The 26,441-nt window shown below is 37.1% G+C and overlaps 1 protein-coding gene across 1 annotated transcript in view; it reads left to right on the forward strand.

The window, feature by feature from the left end:
- The window catches only part of NET1 (neuroepithelial cell transforming 1), a 53,222-nt gene that overhangs the window by 12,987 nt on the left and 13,794 nt on the right, over nt 1-26,441 (forward strand). Inside the window, exons 2-3 of the mRNA XM_060159394.1 lie at nt 1,439-1,505; nt 5,900-5,959. Of these exons, the coding sequence (XP_060015377.1) occupies nt 1,439-1,505; nt 5,900-5,959 (127 nt within the window). The remainder of the gene's footprint in view (nt 1-1,438; nt 1,506-5,899; nt 5,960-26,441) is intronic.

The following is a 26,441-nucleotide window of genomic DNA, read 5'->3' on the forward strand; positions in this document are numbered from 1 at the left end:
CTAATTGCTATTTCTCTTTGATTCAGCTTTAGTATTACTTAAGTATTAATTCTTCTGTGAAGCCATTTTGCTATCCTCTTTCTCCTTGTAGCCATTTTCACTTGTGTTCCTTGTCAAATAAACTTCTGCTTTATATTTAACTTAGAAAACTATAAAAGTTTTTGTGTTTGATTTAAGCTTCTAAATATTTGTAGAAATAATGGCCATCTGTGGTTTTCTGTAACCTACAGACCCCTTATGAGGGTCAAGGGTGAGAGACAGAATATACAAGTGGACAATGGCCTGACAGTTCAGGAAGCTAAGTGCAGTAATTTCTGTAATAATCAGCCCCAGATGGCCAGGACTTGATCAGTAGCTGCCAGCTTCCCTAATTTTTGTCCTTGCTTCCAACTTAAAACCAACTAGAGCAAATCAAATCTGCACCCAGTAAATCACATAAGATGCCCTAGTCCTAGTTAGCCTGCCTACAGCTTCCCCCTGCCAGTCAGGGTACACCAGAAGCCTTCCCTTTTTTCCACTGTAAAGCTTTCTCATTGCTCAGCCTGCCTTTGAGTCTGCCTAAACGCAAGTGATGATGGCCATCTCCCTTGCCGTAGCAAGCTCTGAATAAATAGCCTTTGCTTTTCTCATAAGTATAGTTTATAAAATTTATTTCATGTGCTAGCTATGTTTCGTGATTTTCTACATGTTTTATAAACATAGAGGTTTATATTTTATAAAGGTGAAGACAGATTTTTGTCATAAGGATTATTTTGTTTCTTTACATTGAATGACAAGATGACACAGAATAAAAATGTATCACTTAGTAGTAAAGGAAAAAATCCTAGTCAAATTTTAATCTTACTTGAGACCTTTGTCTCCTATATAGTTATTCAAAGCTTTTTATTTGGTTTATTAAATCATAATTTTTTTAAAAAAATCAGTACATGGAAGAGATTTGAACATGAAATACAAAATAAATGCATTTAGGTTTTATTATGTTAAGAGTATTCTTTTATTCTTATTTTTAAAATATTAAGCATGAATGCTGAATTTTATCAAGTAATTTTTGCATCATTTACTGGTTTTTATTTAACCTATTAGTGCAGTATATTGTATAAATATATTTCATATTATTGAGCCATGTGTATGTTCCTAGAATAAACTCTGCTTGTTTTGAATTATTTTCTTTAAATACTCTTAATCTGTTCACTAATTTTATAAAGCTCCTTTCATTTTTGTAAAGTTTCTGAAAATGACCAGAACCTATACCCTGATTTTTTACTTTTTGTGGTTTCTTTTTTACATACCCTTCCTCTTATTTCTACAATTGAATGACTAATAAAGGCTACTTTGAACAGTTTTGAAACTATGAAAAAGATAGCTTTTTATCTGTCTAGTGCTTTATTTTACTGAAGTTACTCTCAGTGTATTTATTGTTTGAATTTTCTGTTAACAGATATTCCCTTCAGAGAGGTAGCTCCTTCACATTTTTAACACCTGGCCCCCATTGGGACTTCACTTTGGTGAGTAGACACCTAGGTTTTTTATTTCAAGACATTAGTTAATTCCTGGGTTGTGTTTCAGTCTGGTGTACAGCTCAGTTGTCTATACCTCTCTGAAAACCTTGAAGTACAGAGTTTCTATCACCATCTTTGGCAGCCTCATTTAATTCTTTTCTGCTAACAAACTGAAAGAAATTTTTATTTCAATTAAATATAAAATATATTTTGAAAAGTATCAGATCTATTCATCTTTAACTCTATGCAATTCCTTCTCTCATCCCTACCCGTGTTAAACTTAAGAGACTATATTAATGAAACGTGAGGCTATTTTTATGCACACACTCTAACAGCTTTTTTCTTGGTTGAAAAATATAAAAATGCTTGTAGATAATATATATAATGAATGAATCTTTTATTAGTCATCTTAGTATAGAGGGACTCCATTATTTTTAGAATGAGACTTTACAGAGGCATCTAATCTTGTGCAAAGTGACACCAGAAAATTGGGGGATTTTATAATTAAATACTCATTACTTCACAATACTCATATAAATAAAATATGTACAAATAGAACATGATTCTTATCTCTTCTTATTTGGGGGAAATAGCAAAAACGATTCTGCCTCTAGTTTGCCAAACTTTACGTATGTGCCTGTATTGAGGATGTGCCATTTCATTTGTATTCTGTTCTGCTGTATTTAATTTGTTTTTCTGTTGGGGACTCCTGTTCGAGATTTCTGTGAATAATAGCATTTACATACATTAAGTGGTCAGTAAAGCATTCATGGTAAGAGTCTCCTGATTTTAATGCAGTTCCACATTTTCCTTTCAAACTTCTTTCATCTTGGTCCCTTTTCCTTACTAGTTGAAGAACCTAAACTTAAACAGAAAAACTAGTAGAGAAGTGTCTCCAAATTTGATTTTGCAAGACTATCAGCAAAAATATTTTGAGCATTACCCCTGATATATTTATTTATAATTTTTAGGTATGTAGCAACTTTATTAGCTAATATTTCAAAGCTCAGTACTCACTTAGGGTGAGATTAATGATAGTGGACATAAATGTATATTTCAAATAGTCGGGATCATTTCAGTTTGGGGCTGACTTCTAAAATGGATTTGATAAGATTGCCATTATCTTTAACTCACATTTTTAAATGTGGTTGATGATGAGCTCATCATCTGTGTATTAAATTTTAGTAAAGCTTATTTTTTAAGGATTAAGAAATACATAAAAATGAAGTTCTAACATTTTCCTCCTGTATTCCAGGAAAGTTACCTTGCATATCGTCTGGGATAGATGCATCTCACTTGGGAAAACACTTGTGTAGAGGTCTCTGTGACAAAAGAAATATCTAACGGTTCATGTATTAAAACTTTTGGAATGTGATTGATTAAGGAATACTAAGAGGGAGATTTATAACTTTTTAAATACATAGTTTAAGAAGGGAAAAGAACAAAAATTAAGCACTCAAGAGGTGAGAAAAAGAACAATAGAGTAAATCAAAGAAAAGAGGAGAAGTAAGAGTGGAAAAAATAAAATCAACACCCAATCATGATAAAATTCTTGGCAAACCAGGGATAGAATAGAACTTCCTTAGCCTGAGACCTACCACAAACAACATACATAATGATAAAATGATAGTGACAGTCCCTTTAAATTTAGAAAAAAGCATGCTGTCATCATATTTATTCAGCATTGTACTAGCGCTCTTAGCCAACACAGTAGGACAGGAAAACAAGTGGTACACAAATTAGAAAGGAAGAGACAGTCTGATTTCATTACTTAGAGACAATATGATTGTCTACATAGAATATCCAAGAGAATATTAATAGCAACTATTAGGACTAATAAGAGTTTGAGCAAGGCCATAAAAGTTATAAAAAGAAATCAATAGCACATATGTATGTTAGTAACAAACAAATGTAATTTTTTAAAATTTATTTATTTTTGGCTGTGTTGGGTCTTCGTTTCTGTGTGAGGGCTTTCTCTAGTTGCGGCAAGCGGGGGCCACTCTTCATAGCGGTGCATGGGCCTCTCACTATCGCAGCCTCTCTTGTTGCGGAGCACAGGCTCCAGACGCACAGGCTCAATAGTTGTGGCTCACGGGCCTAGTTGCTCCGCGGCATGTGGGATCTTCCCATACCAGGGCTCAAACCCATGTCCCCTGCATTGGCAGGCAGATTCTCAACCACTGCACCACCAGGGAAGCCCAACAAATGTAATTTTTAAAGATGCTTTTATTGAAATAAAAAAATTTTAAACTAGGAATAAATCTATGAAAAGATGGGTGAGACTTTTATGGGAAAAACTGGAAAGCATTAGTAAAGAACATAGGACACCTAATGAAATGGACAGATATACCATTTCATGCAAGGAAAGGCTCAATAGCATAAAAATGTCCATTCTTCCCAAATTAATTCATAAAGGCAATGCTGTTCTGATAGAAATCTCATTAGAATGTAATAGATCCCAATTCATGCAGAGAAATAGAAGGCCCAGGACCGGGAAAGTAGTGTACCCATCAGGGAGCATTATGACTGAGCGTATAAGCTATTAAGACTCACTCCAAAGGTACAGAAATTACACAGCATTATATGGGTGCAAGTGTAGATAAATAGACCGTTGGAGTGAAATAGAGAACCCAGAAACCGACTTATGAGAACTTATTGTATCATAGGCGTTATGAAAGAATGGTGCTCTCAGCAAATGATGTTAGGGGTGGGGACAGTTGGCCAAATTACCTTATACCACATACATACAAAAATAAATTCTAGATGGGTTGAATATACAAATATGAAAAATGAAACTTTAAAATAGTTAAAAGAAAATACAGTAGAATGTTTTACAGTCTGTTAAATTTCTTTATACATATGCCCACACATGTGTAGATTTTATATAAATACATAAGTATGATCCTGTACATGCTTTTTTTCCCTCAGTACAATCTTCTTTTTGCTTGGCAGTTTCCTCCCCCTTTCCTCTCTTCTCCCCATGTAAGTCCTTCCATTCCCCCAGTTCCACGCTAACCCATGTCACCAACACTGTATGTATCCCTCTATATTTTGCTCATATAATTATTCACAAATACACAGCCTCACAGATAAGATACACATAAGCAGGATTTTTGTTTAGTTTGCTTTTCAAAATTAGGACCATATTATTCATACTTTGCTGCATCTTCTGGATATAACCTTAGAATCAATAGAGATTTCTTGAGTTCTGTCACCTCATTTTTTAGTTTTTCCCAGTTCTGATTTATATTGTTCTTTCATGTCTTGTATCATTTTCTTAATGTCTTTTTAGCTAAGTTCGAAATAGTATTTTATAGGTTTGCTCTGCATCTGTGAGCATTTCCTTTTGAGGTGACTTCATTCCCTGTAGGGATGTTATTCTGCCCCTTATTCTCTCTCTTTTTTCTTACAGTTATTTTGTGTAGAATTTGACTTGGGGAATTTTCTGTTCATTTTAATATGAATTTAGTTTTCCTGAACTTTTACAAAGAGGCTTGGTGCAGATAGCTTTTCTAACTTCATAGAGTTCCCTCTTTTGTTGTTTTCATGGGGCTTGCTTCTGAGACTTCCAGGCTCCATATATTTCCCCCACTTCTATCTGGACTTTATCTTTCCTTTTCTCAGTTGCCCCCATCCTGCTCTATGTTGATTCTGCTCTCAACAGTTTCTCCTCAGGGTGGGGCCAGGTCCTGGAAGGGAGCCCTGGCTTGTCAGTTTTGAGAGTTCACAAGAGCTAGGCTGTATCACAAGTAACCTGAAAAGTTATTTTGAGGTTTAAGGGAAGAAACGTTACTTAAGGATTCTTTTTCAGTATTGATTAAGGACCAGAACTTAAAGCTATATACACAGTTTTGTCACTACTGGCACCAGTAGGGCTGAATGAAGGTGATGAATGATAACTGGAAGGTACTCCCGGTACATGCATGTTCATTTTCCACCTGATAAATCCTGCTTCAGGCAACAAATCTTAATTACTTGGGCCATGAGAAAAGGATATTTTTTTCCTAGTGAAATCAACCCCCCCATAGGATAAATAATATGTGTTCCTTTTTTAAGAAATTTGTTATCTTTATATATAAAACATATTTTACTTTTTCTCTAACAAGTATAGACTTGACTTACATAAGAGTTCTGTTCTGAAAAACTTTAGATAAGTAAGTTTTTTAATAGGGTGGAATCACTTCACAGCAAGGGATGATTTAGTCAGAGGGGACTTTTTAGAAAGTATATAGTATGTGCTGGCGATAATTTATGGGCATCCCTCACAAAAATAATTTTCTTATGAATACAGCCTAAGACTTCACTTTTTAAAACTGATTTTTCTAGTTGTATGTGGTCTTTGTTTAATGGACTAACATGCATGCCTTCTATATAAGAATAAAATTTTTTCTTTTTTATAGAAAAGAAAACGAAGAGCAAAAGATGATGATGTCATAAGCCTTAGCAGCCTTGATCTGAAGGTAAGCCTTACTGCTCTGGCAAGGAAAAGCATTTAAGAGTATGCAGATAGCATTTTATTTCTGCTGTAAAAATAATGAATGCTGGGGTTTTTGCATTTTGCATTTTTTAAGTGCAAAACTGAATAATATTGGCTGTTACAGATCACCTCCTTTTTCTGTTCTACTTCTTGGTTAAGAACAGGTAGAAAACCTCCCTCAGAATAATAGTGAACACAAACTCACATGCCTAAGGAGACCAGGCCTGTCTGTAGTCTATGCAGAGAAAGGAGTAGGTGGGGGACTGTGGTGAACTAGAAGGGCACCATGCCTCTCCTCAAGAGAGGTAGCTGCTCCTTTGCTCTAGCCGCCAAACCTAAAAAGCTATGCAAGCCAAACAACTTGTCTACAAGCCAGATGTAGCCCAGGGGTTTCCAATGTGTGATCTATGATAAACTAAAACCCAGTGCAAACTTAAAAATAATTATTTTTAATAATTGTAATAATTATTTTAAATTATTTAATTATGTAAATAATTATATTTAATAATGTATTGTAAATCAGTTATACTCAAATAAAAATTTTTAAAAAGAATAAGAAAAATGTAATAATATTTTTAAAAACTGCCCCCCCCAAATAATCCTCTTCTGTAAAATTGTAGTTAAGTCCAAAACTCTGGCATCTTTGAAATTACTTATTTCATTTTTGTCAGTTGGCAAGTTTTACAGAATCATCTTGGTTTTAAGGAACCTTTTTTAAAAGATTGTTATGGAAAAGTTATACATTTTTAAAGTAAGATTTTAAAAAAATGTTTGACATCACGTTTAATGATGGCAGCTGCTGCTTTTTATTTTCTTTTTTAAAGGGTTGGAAAAAAAATTTTTTTTAAGATTTAATTTTTTATTTATTTTTGGCTGTGTTGGGTTTTCGTTGCTGCACACAGGCTTTCTCTAGTTGCGGTGAGCAGGGGGCTACTCTTCATTGTGGTGCACAGGCTTCTCCTTGCGGTGGCTTCTCTTGTTGCGGAGCACAGGTTCTAGGCGCGCAGGCTCAGTAGTTGTGGCGCACAGGCTTAGTTGCTCCATGGCATGTGGGATCTTCCCATACCGCGGATCGAACCTGGGTCCCCTGCATTGGCAGGCAGATTCTTATCCACTGCACCACCAGGGAAGTCCCTGCTTCTTTTTAAAGACAAGGTATTTTCTAAAAATTAAATTTTTATAGGTCTGCCCATCAACATTTTAGCAAATCTGGCAATCCAGATTTTGTGGGTATGTGTACATGTCTTTATAGAAGAATTATGTGTTTTAAGTGTTAGGCTGTTTGCAAAACAGTTTTAGTTACATTTTTTAAATCTTGTTTTCAAAGAAAGAAAAAGGTGTGAATGGCAACCCTGAGTATTTTTAGGTATGCTTCAAATGAAATCATATGCAGAAATAAGAGTTTGCCACAATAAAATCCATGGTCAGATCTACTTAAAGACAATCCTCCTTTTTTTCACCCCAGCTTCAGCAATAATTAATATACCAACAGATCAGTCTCATATCATCTATCCACTCACCTACCTTCCCCTGGATTATTTTGAAGCAAATCCTAGACATTGTATTATTTCATCTGTACCATCAGATTCAGTGTTCTCACTTTCCTTGATTGTCTTAAACATGTTTTGTTTTGTTTTTGTTCATTTTATCTGTTTGAATTGTAATTCATGTAAGGTCCATACAGGGGGATTGATTATATCTCTTTAGTATCTTTTGATATATAGGTTTCCTCTCTAGCTCTTAGTTTTCTTGCAAATTTTTGTTGTTGTTGAGGGAACCATGTCTTTTTTCCTGGGGAGCTTTCCACAGCCTGAAAAGTTGTGACTGCATCCCCATGGTATCATTTCCTGTGTTCCTCTTTTCTCTGTATTTCTGATAAATTGGTAGTTAGATCTAGAGAGTGTTTGGGGCTATTATGTACTTCCCTCAGAAGGTATGTAATGTCTTTTTGTGATGTTCCCAACATTAATTATCATTGCCTAGATCCATTTATTCATTGGAGGTTGCAAAGTGGTTATATTGTGCCTTTATCAGTCCTTTGTTTATTAACTGGAATACTTCTGTAAAGAGAAAATTCCCCTCATCAGCCTTGGTTACTCAAAGGTACTGATTTATAATAAAGGTAGGACAAGTGTTTGATTCCTTTCCTTTATCAGTTTTCAAAAATAATGAGTTTTATTCATTAAAATGCTCTAAAAGTAACTAATGATTTTTCTTTTTAATATCATTATGAACTTATGGATATGAACACATTTTTTGTGTTTTGATCCATTTTAGTTATTACTCTTACTATGCTCAAATTTTCCCATCTTCGGTCTCTGGGTGCTGCCTCAGGAGGGCTCCTATGTCCTTTTCCCCCAGCTTTATTAAGATATAATTGACATATAACATTGTATAAATTTAAGGTGTACAACGTTTTGATTCCCTATGTCCTTTTGACATGACCCTCACCTTATATCTAGAGGCTAAATGGCCTCCTTTTCTTCCTGGATGACAGGTTATTCCAAGCCAACTTGTACATTTCTTTTTTTCCTGCTCCATACCTGGAATCGGTCATTTCTAAAAGCCCTGATTTTAGAGGCTAAAATCTGGGCATTTTGAACACTTGTTGCTACCAGTTGATCATTGTTTTTAGGCCTTTTTAATGGACAGAGCTAAAAATATATATATACTTTTTAAGATAAAATAAATTATGAGTTTATACTGATATTTTAAATTCAGTGCTAAAGGATCTTTTACTTAATCTCATTAATCTTACTGTCTAGATCTCTTTCACCTGCACCGAAAATCTGGTTTCTGTGGGACACTGACATAATTACTCACTTGATTTACCCTTGGTTCAAAGACAAATCTACATTATTACAAATTACTACCACATTACTACAAATGATAAAATTACTGAAAACATTTTATGTTTCACATTTTTTGTTTTTTATATATAGGTTATAGTGAGGATATATAAATTTTATGTTTTAAAATTATTGAACTAGTTCTCTTCTATGTGTAGTTATGCCAACTCACTTTATTTGCAATTGTTAAGAATACTGCTTTTTAAATTTAATTTTTCTTATAACCATGTAACAAAATTGTGTAGAATTTCAAAGTCAGTTCTACAAGATTCTTGTTTCTATCCCTGGCTCTTCTACCCTACTTCTTTCTTCTATACAAAATGTTCTTTTTTTCCTTTTATTAATTTCATGGTTTATCCTTCCACTTTTTAAAATTATAAGTAATTGCATATGTTGTATATCTCACTTTCTTGGATAAACAATAGCATGTTATCTTTCCTTATGTGTTCTGTGTTATTCTCTCCTTTTTGTTTTACTTGTACGTTTTAGCTTTGTTATATCTTTCAGTGTTTAGGAAGATTCATGTATTTGTTCTATTGGTTATCTTTCTATGATGCCTTCACTTCTCTCTTTTTGTCTATTGTAGATTTGTTCATTCCTGTGAGCATTGTTTTAATTAACTAGCATCTCTTCTCCCTCCTCTCCTCTCCTCTCCTCTGACTGAAGTAATCTCTCTTTATTCTAAATTAATATATTTAAAGTAATAAGTGCTTATTTTACTTTTCATGTACACTCATCATTCTCCATTTTTAAAAAAATAGTTTTGCTGTTATCTCCAGGGTCAGCACATTCAGCCATTATAAACTATGCTGTGTACCCTGATAACCACCATTTAGACTTAGTTCTACAGGTAAGTATATATTTAATGATCAGCACCAGTCCTTATATCTATACCTTTTTAGGTTTTTGGTTTTCTGAAGCTCATTCTTTAGCACAAGGGTCAGCAAACTGTGGCCCACAAGCCATATCTGACCTGCCCATTTATTTACATATTGTTTATGGCTGCTTTTAAAAACACTACAGTGGCAGAAGTTGAATAGTTGTGACAGAGACCATGTGACCTGCAAAGGCTAAAATATTTACTGTTTTTTTTTTACAGAAAAAGTTTGCTGACCCCTGCTCTAGAGTTGAGTAAATTCAGAGGAAGTGTTCATGGGAGCAGTATTCCCTGAGTTATTGAATGTTCATATCAGTTTGTTTGCAGCCTTTATACTTGAAGGTTAGTTTGGATGAATATGAAATCTAAGGCTCATATTTTCTTTCCTTGAATATATTAAATATTTTACTCCATTGTTTTCTGGTATAAAGTGCCACTGTTGAAAAGTTATAATAATATAGTTTCAAGTCATCTTTTGTTTTAGGAGCATTTTTTCTTGAATTATAGTTTTTGGTATTTTTTCTATTGTTTTTGCCTCTCCTCCCTGCCCTTTATACTTAGGTTGGGTCTTCTTTTTGTATCTTTTTATCACTTTCTTTCAAAACATTTTTTTGTCTTTTTTATTTTTAAATTCATCTTCCTTTTTTACCTTCTTTTTCTCTCAATGCATTAGTCATTGTTTTTTTTCATTCTGAAATAATTTTATTTTTAATTCTTTCCTTCTATCACTTCATTTCAAATCCTCCTTTCTCCACTTAGCTAATTTCTGAACTTTATGTTCTTTCATAGCTTCTATAATTTTCATTTATTTTAGGCTATAAAGACATTATTCTACTCCACATTTTGTTTTCTTATAGTAGTTTTAAATGGGTTTCATGATTCTTTTATGAAGTACATTAAGTTTTCCTTTCCTGTATTTTTAGGTGAGAGGAGTGGGCCACGGTAGCCTGTTTTCAGCTTCATGACTCTAGAGCCCCTCTTGTGTTGTTTTCACAAAGTGATTTTTAAAAGTATGGCCTCTTTGTCTTGTTTATGGTTTCCTTTGCTGTGCAAAAGCTTTTAAGTTTAATTAAGTCCCATTTGTTTGTTTTTATTTCTGTTACTCTAGGAGGTGGGTCAAAAAAGATCTTGCTGTGGTTTATGTCAAAGACCATTTTTCCTCTAAGAGTTTTACAGTTTCTGGTCTTACAGTTAAGTCTTTAATCCATTTGGAGTTTATTTTTGAGTATGGTGTTAGGTAGTGTTCTAATTTCATTCTTGTACATATAGCTGTCCAGTTTTCCCAGCACCACTTATTGAAGAGGCTGTCTTTTCTCCATTGTATGTTCTTGCCTCCTTTGTCCTTAGAAAACTAAAAATAGAACTACCATATGACACGCAATCCCACTACTGAGAATATACCCTGAGAAAACCATAATTCAAAAAGAGACATGTACCACATGTTCATTGCAGCACTATTTACAATAGCCAGGACATGGAACCAACTTAAATGTCCATCGACAGATAAATGGATAAAGAAGATGTGGCACATATATACAGTGGAATATTACTCAGCCATAAAAAGAAACGAAATTGAGTTATTTGTAGTGAGGTGGATGGACTTGAGTCTGTCATACAGAGTGAAGTAAGTCAGAAAGAGAAAAATACCGTATGCTAACGCATATATATGGAATCTAAAAAACAAAATGGTACTGATGAACCTAGTTGCAGGGCAGGAATAAAGAGGTAGACATAGAGAATGGACTTGAGGACATGGGGTGGGCGGGGGCAAAGCTGGAATGAAGTGAGGGTAGCATGGACATATATACACTACCGAATGTAAAATAGTTGGCTGGTGGGAAGCAGCAGCATTAGCACAGGGAGATCGGCTCCATGCTTTGCGATGACGTAGAGGGGTGGGATAGGGAGGATAGGAGGGAGGCTCAAGAGGGAGGGGATATGGGGACATGTATATGCATATGGCTGATTTGCTTTGTTGTGCAACAGAAACTAACACAGTATTGTGAAGCAACTATACTCCCATAAAGATCTATTAAAAAAAAAGTATGGGGCTTTTCCCTGGTGGCGCAGTGGTTGAGAGTCCACCTGCCGATGCAGGAGACACGGGTTCGTGCCCCAGTCCGGGAAGATCCCACATGCCACGGAGCGGCTGGGCCCGTGAGCCATGGCTGCTGAGCCAGCGCGTCTGAAGCCTGTGCTCTGCAACGGGAGAGGCCACAACAGTGAGAGGCCCGCATACCAAAAAAAAAAAAAAGTATGGCCTCATGTTTTCTGAAATCTTTCGTTTCTGCTCCCTTTCTCTTTTATCTGGACTGTTTCTTGTCTTTGCTTCTGTTAACCTGTTCTGCTCAATTTGGATCCTACTCCTAGAAATTTTTCTCAGTGCAGTGTTAGTTTCAAGAGTTTCTGTGGCCCAGACTGCTCCAGCACCAATAAACCTTGTTACTTGGGAGTGCTCTTGCCCATGGCGTGAGGCTTTGGTCCTTGGAATCCTTCCCAGTTTAGACCACTGTTCGCAGTGCACCACTGTGGGGGTTCCCCTATTCTTGGGGCCATCAGACAAGCCCTGTTGCCTTCCCTTTGCTTCTCTGTGCACAAATGCTGAAACCATGTGGGTCTCATAGCTGTTCAGTTTGCCTCCATCTGACCAACAAAAGGTGTGGGGGGAAGCACTCTCATTTTTGGTGTTTATTGGGTTTTCTGTTTTGCTATGGTAGTCGCTCTATCTGCCTTTTCTTTTTCTTTAAAGAGTGAAGACCTGTCAAAGATTAGTGTATTAATGTATTGATGAGTAAGCCAACAGAATGGTAAAGCTGGTCAAAGAGCTATAGGAAACACTGAAGTATTCTAATAACTGAAATAAGGAATGGTGGAGTACAATTGCTAAATTTGATACAAAATAGATTAATAGCCTCATCTACATGTCTGCCTACCAAATATATTTACATTGCTATCAGTCCCTACAGAGTTAACATCTACCCTTACAGAGTTGTAACAAAAAAACCTTAATAGCAAATAGTGAATCAAGCAAAAGGTACACAGCCCTAGAAAATGAGATAATCTAATGAAAAAGCATTCGGGCATCCTTTTTGTCTGGTTTCAAGTTTTGGTATTTTCTGCCTCATTCTTTCCTTAATTTTATTGCCTTTCTAATTCTGATTTATGTCCCTTCATAGCTAATTTTGGAATATTATAGTTTTTGTGAATATGTTTTTCTACCATGCCTTTATTTTTTTTTTTTATTTTTTTTTTTGGCTGCGTTGTGTCTTCGTTGCTGTGCGTGGGCTTTCTCTAGTTTCAGTGAGCAGGGGCCACTCCTCGTTGCAACACATAGGCTTCTCACTGCGGTGGCTTCTCTTGTTGCGGAGCACAGGCTCTAGGCGCGCAGGCTTCAGTAGTTGTGGCACGTGGGCTTCAGTAGTTGTAGCTCACGGGCTCTAGAGCACAGGCTCAGTAGTTGTGGCGCACTGGCTTAGTTGCTCTGCAGCATGTGGGATCTTCCTGGCCCAGGGCTCGAACCTGTGTCCCCTGCATTGGTAGGTGGATTCTTAACCACTGCGCCACCAGGGAAGCCCCAATGCCTTTATTTTTTGTAGGGATGTTTTTTCCCCTATATCTTTTTTTAATATAAAAACTTTGTATTGGATTTGATTATGATTCTTTTTCTTGGTCATTGTTATGTGAAAATAGTTTTAGAAAGAAGGAATGAGTCAGCAGAGCTTCATGACTCTAAAAATTCCTCTTCTGTTAGGACTCTGTGCTTTCACTGCCAAGGGCCCAGGTTCAATCCCTGGTTGGGGAACTGAGATCCCACGAGCTGCACTGTGTGGCTAAAAAAAAGAAAGAAATGATAAATATATAGATATACTTTCTGAGTTCTCCAGGACCTGTTTTTCTCCTCAACTTTTATCTGAACTTTTTCTTTCCTGTATCTGTCAGCTCTACTCTACTGTGTTTGTATTTGAAATCTTCCCAGAACGTGCTCCATGTGTAGGGCTTTGTCCTTTGAGTGAGCTTTGAAAGTCCATTACGCTCAGGTGTTCCAGTCACAAACTCCTTACTGTCACCCTTGAGTATATAAAACTCTTTCCAGTTGCAGTTGCTATTCTCAGAATGGCTTGCCTCACTCTGCAGTGAGGAGCTGTTAATAGTTTTGGGGATTCTTCTCTACTCAGATCTGGCAGATGTTTTGTTATTTTTCTCTGCTTTCTCATCCGATACCGTATAGGTCTTAGAGTTGTTGTTAGTTTATCCATGTTAACATGTATTTTTGGATTCATGGAGATGTATATCTTGTTACAGAGTGCTGTGCATATTGACTTTGGGTTTTGGTTTTGCTGTACTTGCTCTACATGTCCTTATGGAAGGATTTGGAAAAATTGTAAAACTGTACCACTGCCACCACCCTATTCCCAGAATTCTGCCTCATGTTATTTTGTTCCCAGTGTGGTGAAAGGCAAATTCAGCATTCTAAACCTAATGTAATTTTAGCAGATTTTATTGACATTGAATTTACTGGAATTATTTGAATTACTATAATTTTTAGGGTAGATATTATATTATGAACTAATACTCACCAACTAGGCAAATGGGCTTTCTCTAGTTGCGGTGAGCAGGGGCTACTCTTCGTTGCAGTGCGCGGGCTTCTTATTGCAGTGTCTTCTCTTGTTGCGGAGCACAGGCTTTAGGCACGTGGGCTTCAGTAGTTGCAGCATGCAGGCTCAGTAGTTGTGGCTCACGGGCTCTAGAGTGCAGGCTCAGTAGTTGTGGCGCAAGGGCTTAGTTGCTCCACGGCCTGTGGGATCTTCCCAGACCAGGGCTCGAACCCGTGTCCCCTGCATTGGCAGGTGGATTCTTAACCACTACACCTCCAGGGAAGCCCTCTTTTTTTTTTTTTTTAAATTCCACAAACATTCATGGAGCACCCACAATGTTCCAAGCACCATACTGGACCTTAGAGATAAGATTATATACAAACAGGAAACAAGAACCTCTGACAAAATCATGCCTGCATAGATTACAATAGATTGTGCAGAAGTACCAGTTGGTATTAGAAGGAGGAATGAGAGTAATAGAAGATATTTTGCAGGTCTTGGTTTGGAGTTGGGTTGTTATGAAAGCAAATGTGAACTTAGGAAGACCAACCCAGATAGAGAAGGGGCATCTACAAATACTAGGAATTAAAATCAGTTATATTAATATAATGATGAACAAATGATTTGGAAAGAGTCAAAGAAATATAGGAGAACGAAGAAATGAAGTACAGAAGGTTAATTGGCCACTTAGTTGAAGGCTATAAATGATAGGCTGAAGAATTTATTGATCTCACATGAAAATCAACAGAAACAACATTCTGGATTCTTGAAATGATTTTCTGAAGTATAGTCTTTCCATCTGTATAGAAAGTATGGGTTAGTAATGGTCTGGTATAGGTTAGTAATGGTCTGGTATAGTCTAGAGGCCTTGAATTGGAGTAATGGCTGTGGAAATGAAAACAGCCATTTTTATCAATCTTTTCTTCTAAGGTTCCATCTTTATCAATCTTTTCTTCTTAGTTTCCTTCTCGGAGAACTCATTCAGTCAGTAGATGCTGCTGTCTAAAACTGATGACTCCTAGTCTGAATCCTTAAGCCAGATCACAGTCCTAATGTTCAGAACTTTTTATCCAATTGCTTCTAGGGGTTTGTAACTGGCCTCCCTGCCTATAGCCTCTTTATGGTGCCATATTGATCTTTCTTCACAACTTGGTCTTTTTAGTACCTTGCTTGAGTTCTTTCAGAAGCTGTTTATTGCTTTAAAGATAAAAATCAAATCTTTCACTTAACATATAAACCCCTTTATGATGAGTTTCCCTACTCCATCGCTCCAGAATTTTTCGTATCATACTTCCTATTCCCTTTCCTTTGCACATCCTCATTCCCTTTCTTTACCTGGCTTATGCCTCTTTATCCGCTATTCAGGCATTATCTCCAGGAGCCCTTCCCAGAGTCTTACCTCTCTTTGTGTATTTCATGCCCCCACCCGCCTAGGGTGGCTACTTCTCCTATATGCCCCTTGGTAGGGAGAATTGAATGGGGAAGGAGCAAGTTAGGATTCCATGAGGAGGAAAGAAGTTAGCAATGAAGTTCACAGTAGCATTAAGCTGTATATATACCTTGAAAATAATGACCGGCCAAAACAGAGGTGCTCGACCCTGCCGGCAGGTCAGAGTCACCTGGGAGCTTTTAGGGGAAGAAATGTGCTGCTGGGCCTTATCCCAGACTATGTGAAAGTGGGGTGATGGTGTAAGGAATGAGGGTGGATGACATTGGGACCTAGGAACATCTGGGGAGGAGGGAATTTGTTTGGTTTTTTTGTTTGTTTTTAAGATGTCCAGGTGATTCTTGCTTATAGCCAGGGTTGAAAACTACTGAGTTAGAGTATGGCATTCTTAAACTTATCCTTCCCCCAAAAATAGATACTGTGTCGACTCCCCAACCCGTTTTTTGCGTGGGCTTTCATCTAAGTACGATAGTTAGTATGTAATAAGCTAAATGGAATCAGTTCGTATGATCAGTTAATGCCTGTTGCTGAAAATCATTCACTTTATTTACCTCTATATTTCATAGCCATCTGTTTGATGAATGAACAGATAAGTAATATTGGTCAAATAAATGAAATAAGACCTTGGATTTGGGTAAGGATGTAACATGAGCATTGTGTTATGTATTTTGACTTAGGATATCTTATATGAAGAATTTAGTATTAATTGAATTATCATGTGATGCATCATTGGCTATGAAGCTGTGATTGCTTATCAAATTTGTCTCTAAGTAAAATTTCAGCACTATCTTTTATCAGGTTGTCTTACTACTGTGGTATGTATAAGTTTATTCATTTAAAAAAAAACACATTCCAAAGGTGTTTCTCAGCTCTGTTTCCTAGCAGCCATAACCTTGCCTTTTTCTTCTGATAGGAAGAGTCAGAAGTGACTGTTTACTTTGTTAATGTGAAATAATACTGGGATGAGTAATACTGAGTCATTTTTATGACTGAAGTTCTTTAACTCTGATAGTCAGTGATCAAAAAACAAACCAAAACACTTCAGAAGAAATCTTTTAAAATATATGAACGGTTCGTTCTTTTTCTCAACGTTCAGATTTGGGGATCTCATTTTCTTAAAAGTTAAATAGCCTATTGAAGTGTTATATTTTGAGTATTGCTGTACTGTGCAATTTTAGATTAAGCCTAATACTAAATTATGTATTTTATTCCTTAATAACTATGACAGGTAATTGGTTATTTTCCTGGGGCACAGATTTGAAAAGTTTGAAGCTAGCTGACACACAAAAGCTGGTGACTTAACTTATGAATAAGGCTACCTTACCACCCTTCACTTTGCATTTTGATATAACTTGTTGAACAAGGCTACCTTACCGCCCTTCACTTTGCATTTTGATATAACTTGTGATCTCTACTGGTTGCCCTGTAAAATAATAAAACATTGTTTCTCTGTGACAAAAGTCCAGAAAATAAAGCCAACTGCTGGTACAGGTGATAAAAGTTAAGAGAAACCAAAGGTATATCAAAATGGTTCCTCTTAACTTAAAATATAAAAATTAAATATAAAACAATTATTCCTGATAATGCTCTAAAAAGCCATTAATCCAGAGCTATTTATCCTTAAACTTAATCATTCCTAGATAGCTATGAATCATTCCTAGACTGCTATGTGCATCTAAATACTTTTGTGTGCTTTTTAATTGTAAAAGTAACACACAAATGCATTGTCCTTGTACAAAAGTAAAACAACTTTTTCAAGTCCCCTCTTATCACCTCCATCCTCTGAGGCAACCAGTTATTATTTTATGTGTTCCAGGTCCTTTTCTGTTTATTTACCTACTTTCACACAGGGTGTATAATGGTGACATATATATGATTATCCTGTACTTATGCTATAGCTTGCTTTTGCTATTTATATCTTATCACTACATATAGGGCTACCTCGTGCTTTTTTTTTTTTAATAGTATTCCATATTATTAAAGTACCATAGTCTACTTAACCAGTCCTTTAAGTATGGCCCTTTAGTATATTTTTCTTTTCTTTCCACATTAAAAATAATGCTTAATGTACCTCTTGCTTGTGCACAAAGGAGGGACCATGCTTATGTCTCTAATACAGTTACCCAGAAGTGGAATTGCTGGGTTGCAAATTTCAGTTTTGATAATACTGTTCATTTGCCTTCCAGAAAAATTTGATAGATTTTCACTTCTCCATCAGTCTATGATAATAAACATATCCCTATACTCTTGTTAGCCCTGGATTTTATTAATATGTAAAACCTTTTTCCAATTGTTGTGATAGACAACCAGACAGAAAATTAATAAGGAAATAGAGAACTTGAACACCACCATAAACCAATTGGACCTAACAGACAAATACAGAACATCTTACTGCAAAACAGAGGAATATATATTTTTCTCAGGTGCACATAGAGCATTCTCCAGGATAGACTATATTTTAGGCCACAAAACAAGTCTTAATAAATTTGAAAAGATAGAAATTATACAAAGTACTATTCCAATCACAGTGGAATGAAACTAGAAATCAGTAACAGAAGGAAAACTGGAAAAATCACAAGTAAGTAAAAATTAAACAACATACTAGTAAACAGCTGATGGGTCAGAGATGAAATCACAGGGGAAATTAGAAAAGACCTTGAGACAAATGAAAATGAAAGCAAAATATACCAAAACTAATGGGATGTAGCAAAAGCAGTGCTAAGAGAGAAATATATAGCTCTGAATGCTCACATTAAAAAGAAAGTAAAGGGCTTCCCTGGTGGCGCAGTGGTTGAGAGTCCGCCTGCTGATGCAGGGGACAAGGGTTCGTGCTCCGGTCCGGGAAGATCCCACATGCCGCGGAGCGGCTGGGCCCGTGCGCCATGGCTGCTGAGCCTGAGCGTCCGGAGCCTGTGCTCCGCAACGGGAGAGGCCACAACAGTGAGAGGCCCGTGTATCGCAAAAAAAAAAAAAAAAAAAAGAAAGAAAGATCTCAAATCAACAACCTAACTTCACACTTTAAGGAACCAGAAAAAGACAAACAAGCTAGACTCAAAGCTAGCAGAATGAAGGAAATAATAAAGATTAGAGTAGACTGAAATAAAATAGGGAATAGAACAGTCAAGAGAGAAATTGAGAAAAATCGATGAAACTAAAATATGTTTCTTTGAAAAGATCAGAATTGACAAACCTTTAGGTAAAATGACTAAGGAAAAAAAAGACAAGACTCAAGTTACTAAATTCTAGAAATGAAAGTGGAGATATTTCTACCAATTTACAGGATTAAAAAGGATTACAAGAGTACTATGAACAATTGTACACTAATAGAATGGATAACCTAGATGAAGTGGACAAATTTCTAGAAACACACAACCTACCAACCTACCTAATCTAAAGATTAATATTTAATTCAGCATTGTGAAATTTTCTTGTTTTAGTTTATTTTCATCCTTTTATTCTCTGGTCTCTGCTTCTAAAACTCCTATTCAGAAGATTTTGGAATATCTGGAACATCTTGAATTACTTTATATGTTTATTACTCTCTTTTATTCTTCCATTTTTTCTTTCTTTTTTTTTTTTAATTCTTCCATCTCTTAGTCTTTTGTGCTATTTTCTGGGAGAATTCCTTAATGTGCTAATTTCTCATTAGTGCCTGTTCTGCTATTTAGCCTAACTATTGACATTTTTATTTTGACAATTTCTTTTTAATTTCCACAATCTCTAGTTCTTTGTTTTGTTTTCTCATAATAGTCTTTTTTTTATTAATATATTTTCTCTGTTAGGTTTCTGGGGATATTAATTATATTTCTTTTAACATCTCCTATTTGCTCTACTAACTAATATAAAATAAGCCATAAATCAAATGAAATTATGCTACGGCCAGTGAAGCTTGTTTAGAAGTTATGAACTCTAACTTTTGGACTTAACAGTTGTGTGTTACTAGTTGTTTGACTGTATAACTTATATAGCCATTCTAAGCCTCTGTTATCTGTACTTAAAGATAAAATTTTAATCTCAAACTTCATTCGTAGCTCTTCTCCACTCCCCAGCATATTCGATCTTCATTCATTCATTCACTCGCTCATTTCTATCAATATATTTTGGAGCTCCTACTATGTGCCAGACACAGAGAGCAAAACAGTCTTTGCCCTCATGAAGCTTACATCCTATTGGGGTCATAGATTATAGCTGTCTGTGACTCTAGAAATTTGTGGGGGAGACATGTATTCTAGTCTTTGAATACCTCTCTTCACCTCCTTAAGACCCAGTCTCCTCCAGGATGTTAGGCAGGGAGAAAGGACTGGAAATAAGATAGTCACCTTACTGGATGAGATTACAATCCTTTTCATTGTTGGCTGTAACTTCTGTTCTAAATTTCCCTCTATGGGATCAATGAGAATGAGTGATGGCTAATGAGGAATCCATTCTGGGAAACTCCCCTAGGTATTGGTAGTCTCTTGCAAGATTTAGCCACATCTTTTTGATGACCTTAGCAAGCATCATACCAACAGCCCTTCCAGTGCATGCTACCATCCCAGGGTAGGGTCTGCCTACCCTGATGCAACCATGCCAGTAACACCATCTCCCCAGTCTCTTCTCTGTTCCTCATACTGGTAGAACCGGAAACTCATGTGGAGTCAGGGCCATATTGGCCCTCTCTGCTATTGAGAGTCCCTAAAGGATGGAGGGCTTGAGGAGAAGAGAGAATAATCTCTTTCCATGAAAAGTGCAGGGCCCCAAAGACCAACAGCTTTATTTCTCAGGCCTTTTCTTATTTTGCTGGGATAGTCCCAGGGAGAGACCTGCTGATATGCACGAGATAAATCATCCTGTTTAACTAATGCCTCCAGAATACTAGCACCTCTGTACTCTTGATAAGCATTAACATGAGACAGGGATTCTCCCACTTTGTGCACACTCCGAAGGTCCATCTACATGCCTCTTCTCCAAAATATTTTGTCTCAATCTTTCTGATTTTGCTCCTTCCAAGTCCCTGACCAATCAGCCAGACCATTCACCACTTCTCAGGGGCCTGTATGGATCAGTACTTCATGCCCTTTCTCCCTCTGTATAAAGTGAACAGCCACATGTGCTGCCTACAGCTCTACCCACTGGGTAGAGCTTTACCATCCCTAAATGGGTCCGTAATCGTGCTCAAAACAACAGATGAAGCTATCCACCCGTGAACTAGGGCCAAGTTTTTCTCCTATGTTAGTTGATTATTGAGAACCCCACCCCACCCCCACCAACAGATGAGGAGTTGAAGGGGAAATTTCAAGTGTAATGTACCGGGTAACATGGCAATCTGTTCAGTAATTTACTTATGCCCTTTGGACTGGCTCAGGCCTGATTCCAAATGACCATTTCCATGGTACCTGGCCAATCCTGTGACTCAGTTGGTATACTTGGCCTTGTTCATTTGGGGCGGCTCTAATTGCATTAGTCACATGATGTAACGTGGGCAGGTCCTCAGTCTTTACTATGGCTGCTAGCACACCAGGAGCTGCTGTTCAAACAGCAAGTGGTTTCCTGCCATGGAAAGCATACCTAGCTTCAGAACCCTAGGAATCTGCATTGAATTTCTCTTCCTGGCCTTGCCAAAGACGTCACACAGCATCTTTGTCTACCATAGACATCTCAAGCTTGATCAGATACACTGGCTCACATGGCCTGCAGGGCACCTGACACCCAGCCTGGACCTGCTACAGTGGCCTCTCTTGCTCTGGATCCTACTCAAAACTGTGAGCGTTTCAGATTACCTCATTAATGGGTCAGAGCAGAATTTCCATGTGCAGTATCTGCTCTCTTCAACCTAGTGCCATGCCTCTTTCTTAGTGCTGGGATGCAAGGTGCAACAATTTGACCTTTACCCAGGAGGGGAGATCCCAGAAAGCCTCAGGCCATTGGACCTATTAAAATTTTTCTAATATGGCAGCCCTTGAATTTTCTTGGCATGCATTTGACTTCCTAGACTGTCCAGAATACTTGTCATTTCCCATTCACCACATCCTGTTAGTATGGTGTCATCAGTATTCTAGACTAACATGATGCTCTATGGGATGTCAAGGTCCTTGTGGACTCTGTGACAGAGAACAAAAATGTTAACAGCCTCAGGACATGAAATGTAGAGTGCTGTCTTTACCACGTAAAAGATAACTACGTTTGCTCCTTACTAATGGTTATTGAAAAGAACACACAGGCTAGATTAATAGCTGTATACCAAATACTAGAGATGTGTTGATCTGTCCCAGTAAAGGTTCTACATCTTGCACAACAGTTGAGATTAAAGCTCCCACTTAAGTTTTCAGTGGTCCACTGTTAGCCATCACAGGCCATCTCGCTGCAGGAGGCACACAGATCAACTGAATGGAGATACAGTAGAGACTACCACTCCTACCTGCTGTAATTCTGATGGCCATCTCTGCGTTTTCTCTCGGTGTGCAATATTGCTTCGGTTTATTACCTTGGCCCAGGTGTAGGGGGTGAAATTTCAGGGGCTCCCACTTGGCCTTTCCCTCTGTAATGACTCTGAGAACTTGAAGGTTACCACCTACTTTTTCAGGCTTTTAAAGCAATTAACAAAAGCCAGCCAACTCTGCAATCCTTACAATTACTATTGCCCCCATGTTGTTCATTTGTCACCACTGCTATACATATGTCATTGCTTCACTGCTCCATCTGTACCCAATTCATATCTTGGTCCTTATCACCATTTTATCAATGAGTGACCAGTTCCAGAATCCCATCCGGTGTGTCTAATCTCTAGCGCCAGTCTCAGTGTCAGTGTCTTAGCCGGTGTTCCCTCCAGAAATCAGAGCCTGAGACGCGAGATAATTGACAGGTAGTCTCTTTTCAGGTGTGGTGCCAGGGAACAAGGAGGCAGCTCATGCACACATCTAATTATGGGACCTTCTAAAGAGCCATGTAAAATACACCACACAGTTGTCTTCTCAAGGGTCTGAAGAGGGGCTTTTATCCACTAGCTCCTGTGCTCCATTAGTCAATGGCTGTCCCATGGGGTGTTAATCCCTCACACTTCCAGGCTACACGTGTAAATGCCACACTCGGCATCCGAGAAGCCAAGGGTGGAAAGCAAGAGGGGCGCAGCTGAGGCCAGGACCTGTTGGAGGCGGGGCTGGTTGCTGCAGCAACAACTGGAGTAAGAAATGAGCTGAGAAAACAGGAGGCCGGTGCGAGACAGTGTTGTTGGTCGTCAGGTTTTGACCTTAGCTGAGTTTCAGGGAAAAAAGGCAGAAAATCCCACTCAACATTTTGTTACATAAGTATAAGCGATCTTTACATGATACTGGAAGATCCCTGTGTACTTGAAATAAAAAGTCACCACTAACAGCACCAATACCCAGTTTTATTTGCTGCTTGTATTATCATTGCAAAAAGAACCATGGTTTTGATAACACCAAGCTTCTTAGTCTTTCTAATAGTATTAACTGATCTGAGTTGATCTTTTCCCAAAGTAAATTCTTAGTAAAGCTTGGACATACTGAAATTTTAATCCAAATGACTTTTAAGAACTCAAATCCATGTACAACGTCATTACTAACTTCTTTCATACTCATCTCATCCAAATGTAACTGCCTGTTTTAGTGTTGTTTTTAAACTTATTACTAGATATTTTAGAACTCTGATTCCTCAGAAGTTCCATCTTGTTAATATTTCAATCAGTGTTTCCTTTTTTAGTAAGATTTGAAATTCTGTTTTTAACTAACCTATTTTTAGTGAGATACATAGTAGTTATTTGTAATCTTGAACTCTAGAGTTTTAAAATGGAACATCGTTTTTTTATATTTAGAAAAAGTCCTTAAAATATTTCTTGTGAACTGTGGAATCTTTTTATACACTTGTACAATTTTAAAATATATGTTTAATTTATCAATATAAAACATGAGAGCTACATAGGGCTAAAGATAAAAATTTTACTATCAATATAAGCCCTTACAAACATAAAGTGGAAAAAAGTAGGTTGGCAATTGCATTTCACAATATCCCTTGTAGAGGGCAGCAGAGAGCTTAGATTTTTGTTTTTTCTTTACCCATAATAAGGCTTTCCTAGCCTAAGTTCCAATTGCTTGTTATTGTTCCAGACAAAAGTAAATAAAAACAAATATCTGTACCAAAAAAAGTAATGATTATTCTTCAGCTTTAATTTATTTCTAAATTCCAGAATTCTAATTTCACATTAAAAGGAGAAAAACGGTAAGTAGGGTAATAGTCCTTTTTCTGTAGAGAAGGGAAACATCTCTCTCTTTACCTTATTCAAATTTTAGGAAAGGAAGCATTGAAGGCTCCATACAAACAGAAGAACAGAGGCTATAACTAAACCTGGTTTTTGGAAAACAGTAATTTTATCAAAAACTTGATTTCTTAAAGCTGCATTATTATTTCTAGATAACACAGTTATGTTTTTAAGTTTATAAACTCTAGATTTTCTACACAAAGAAAAGACACTCAACCAATCTGTGTTTCAATTGTAGAAAGTCATATAAATAATTGCTATTAATAACATGATCAGTAAAGTAAACCATTGATTGAAATAGGATCTCTTCTAAAACTTAAGCAGCTGGAACTATTTTGTTACTATCTTTTTATTTACCTGCCTATAATACAAGTAATCTCTCTACTGTGGTTTTATGCTTTCCTTCTCTATAAAATGTTGGCAGTTATTTAGCAAAACTAGCCTGGGACTAGGAGATTGGGTTTTAAACCCAGCTCTGCTCCTAACTCGTAGAATGACAACTAGCAGTGCCTGAGCACTGAGCTGTACAGACCGGTGCTGAAGGTGGTACACGGATTGTCTCACGGGGAAGAGACGTTGCAGCCACAGTTGAGCAGACCAGATTCAAACCTGTCCAGCCACTGATGACCCATGCAACTTGGGACAAGTTTCTTAAACTTTCTGAGTTTCCTCCATCTGTAAAATGAAGGTAATAATACATACTTCATAAAGTTGGTTGAATAAGATAATATGCATAAAGCTCCTGGCACAGAGTAAGGACTCACATTTCCTTTTTCTTTTTCCTCACTATCCAGTTTCCTCCTAAGAAAACTGAGGAGGATGAATTAATGATCACAAAGGACCTTTTCAGCCCTCGTATTTTATAGAGCATTGTTAGAGTCAAGATTCTCTCAGGCTCATGGCTCAGAGTGCTAACTGAACATTCCTTGTCCATTGTTGCTTTTATAGATGCTGTCTACAGTTGTCTGAATTATATTTAGACCACAAACCTGAACATCCAAAATGAAACTAAGATTTTAGGTTTGGTGAGCTGGGATTTTTCTACTGGGACTATTCACTATTAGACCCTACTTGGTTTTTGCAGGCTATTTCTGCATTTAAGACTTCTACCTTTACCCTTCGGATCCTTACTGAAGGAGAGAAATGAGAGATATCCTTTCCCCTCATTACCTTGGCCTTACCTCTATCAGAACTAAATAGAAAAAGATAGTTTGGAGAAAGACATCAGGTAAGAGACCATGAGAATGCCCTAGCAACTTCTTTCCTCACTCCCACTCTGCATAAGTCCTTTATTCCCTTATGAAACTAAGTAGCCATAAAGTATTGGCCTTACTTGCAACCATCTTTTAACTGATGAAACTAACTGAACCAGACTACTGGGTTCTTATTAACTCTGAGGGCTTAAGCAGATCAGCGTTCTTACCTGTAAAATTACGGAACTGGATTCCATGATCTCTAAGGTGCTTCCACTTTAATGCTGTATAGCATAGAACTACCTACCACAAACAGCCTCTCAAGGCCAACTGCATCACGCATGTTGCCCAGGTGTGACCTGGTAATAAAGAATAGTTGACGAAATATAACCAATCACCATTACTTTTTTCAAAAGTCTAAAAGCAGAAAGACAAATTAAGAACATCATCCCAAATGCAAAACACATTGGTGTTTATGTAAGGGCAGCGTTCTTTCTTCCTGCAAGAAGTAACACTGTCCTGCGAACCTTAGTAAATTGTTTTTTATAGATTATTTGTCATTATAGTCTATGTCCACTATTACTCTGCTCTATTCACTCTTCAAACCTTTGTGGTTTCTCTTTTGTCTTTATTCTGCTGAACTAGCACACTTGAGGTCTTCATTAAACTTGTAATCACTAAATCCATGAATCTTTTCTTACCCATCTTAATCTTTTTGCCGTAACTAACACCTTTTCTTCCCTTGGCATCTCTCCAAAGTTAGATCCTTGGGCCTCTTTTCTTTTTGTCCAGATTTTCTCCCCCAGGCATCTCATACACTTCAGAGCTTCAACTCTGATCCCTGTGTCTCCGACTCCCCAGTCTAAATCCACCCTCTGACCTCTTCAAGTCCTTGTCCAACATTTCCAGGTTCTAGCTCAATAGTTTTATTTGCATGTTTTTCCACCACCCAAGACTCAGTATATCTAAAATGAAACCCAGAATTTTCTTTCAAAGCTTATTCCTCTGTATTTCTTTATTTGCATTAACAGTTACCCTTCCTAACTTTACAGTTGTTGGCATCTTTGACTTCTTGCATATATCCTTTTCCTTTCCCACTGGTCCTACCTTAGGCAAAGTTCTTGATCCCTGACTGTGATTTTTGCATTATGGTTCCAGCCATCTTTCAAGCCATCTTAAACACCACCTTACAACATACCTCTCATTATCTCTCTCACGTGCTCAGTAAAACCCTCTGCTCGTCTGTCTTT

This window comes from Lagenorhynchus albirostris, chromosome 1 (genome assembly GCF_949774975.1).
Source record: "Lagenorhynchus albirostris chromosome 1, mLagAlb1.1, whole genome shotgun sequence".
In the NCBI taxonomy this organism is placed as follows: domain Eukaryota; kingdom Metazoa; phylum Chordata; class Mammalia; order Artiodactyla; family Delphinidae; genus Lagenorhynchus; species Lagenorhynchus albirostris.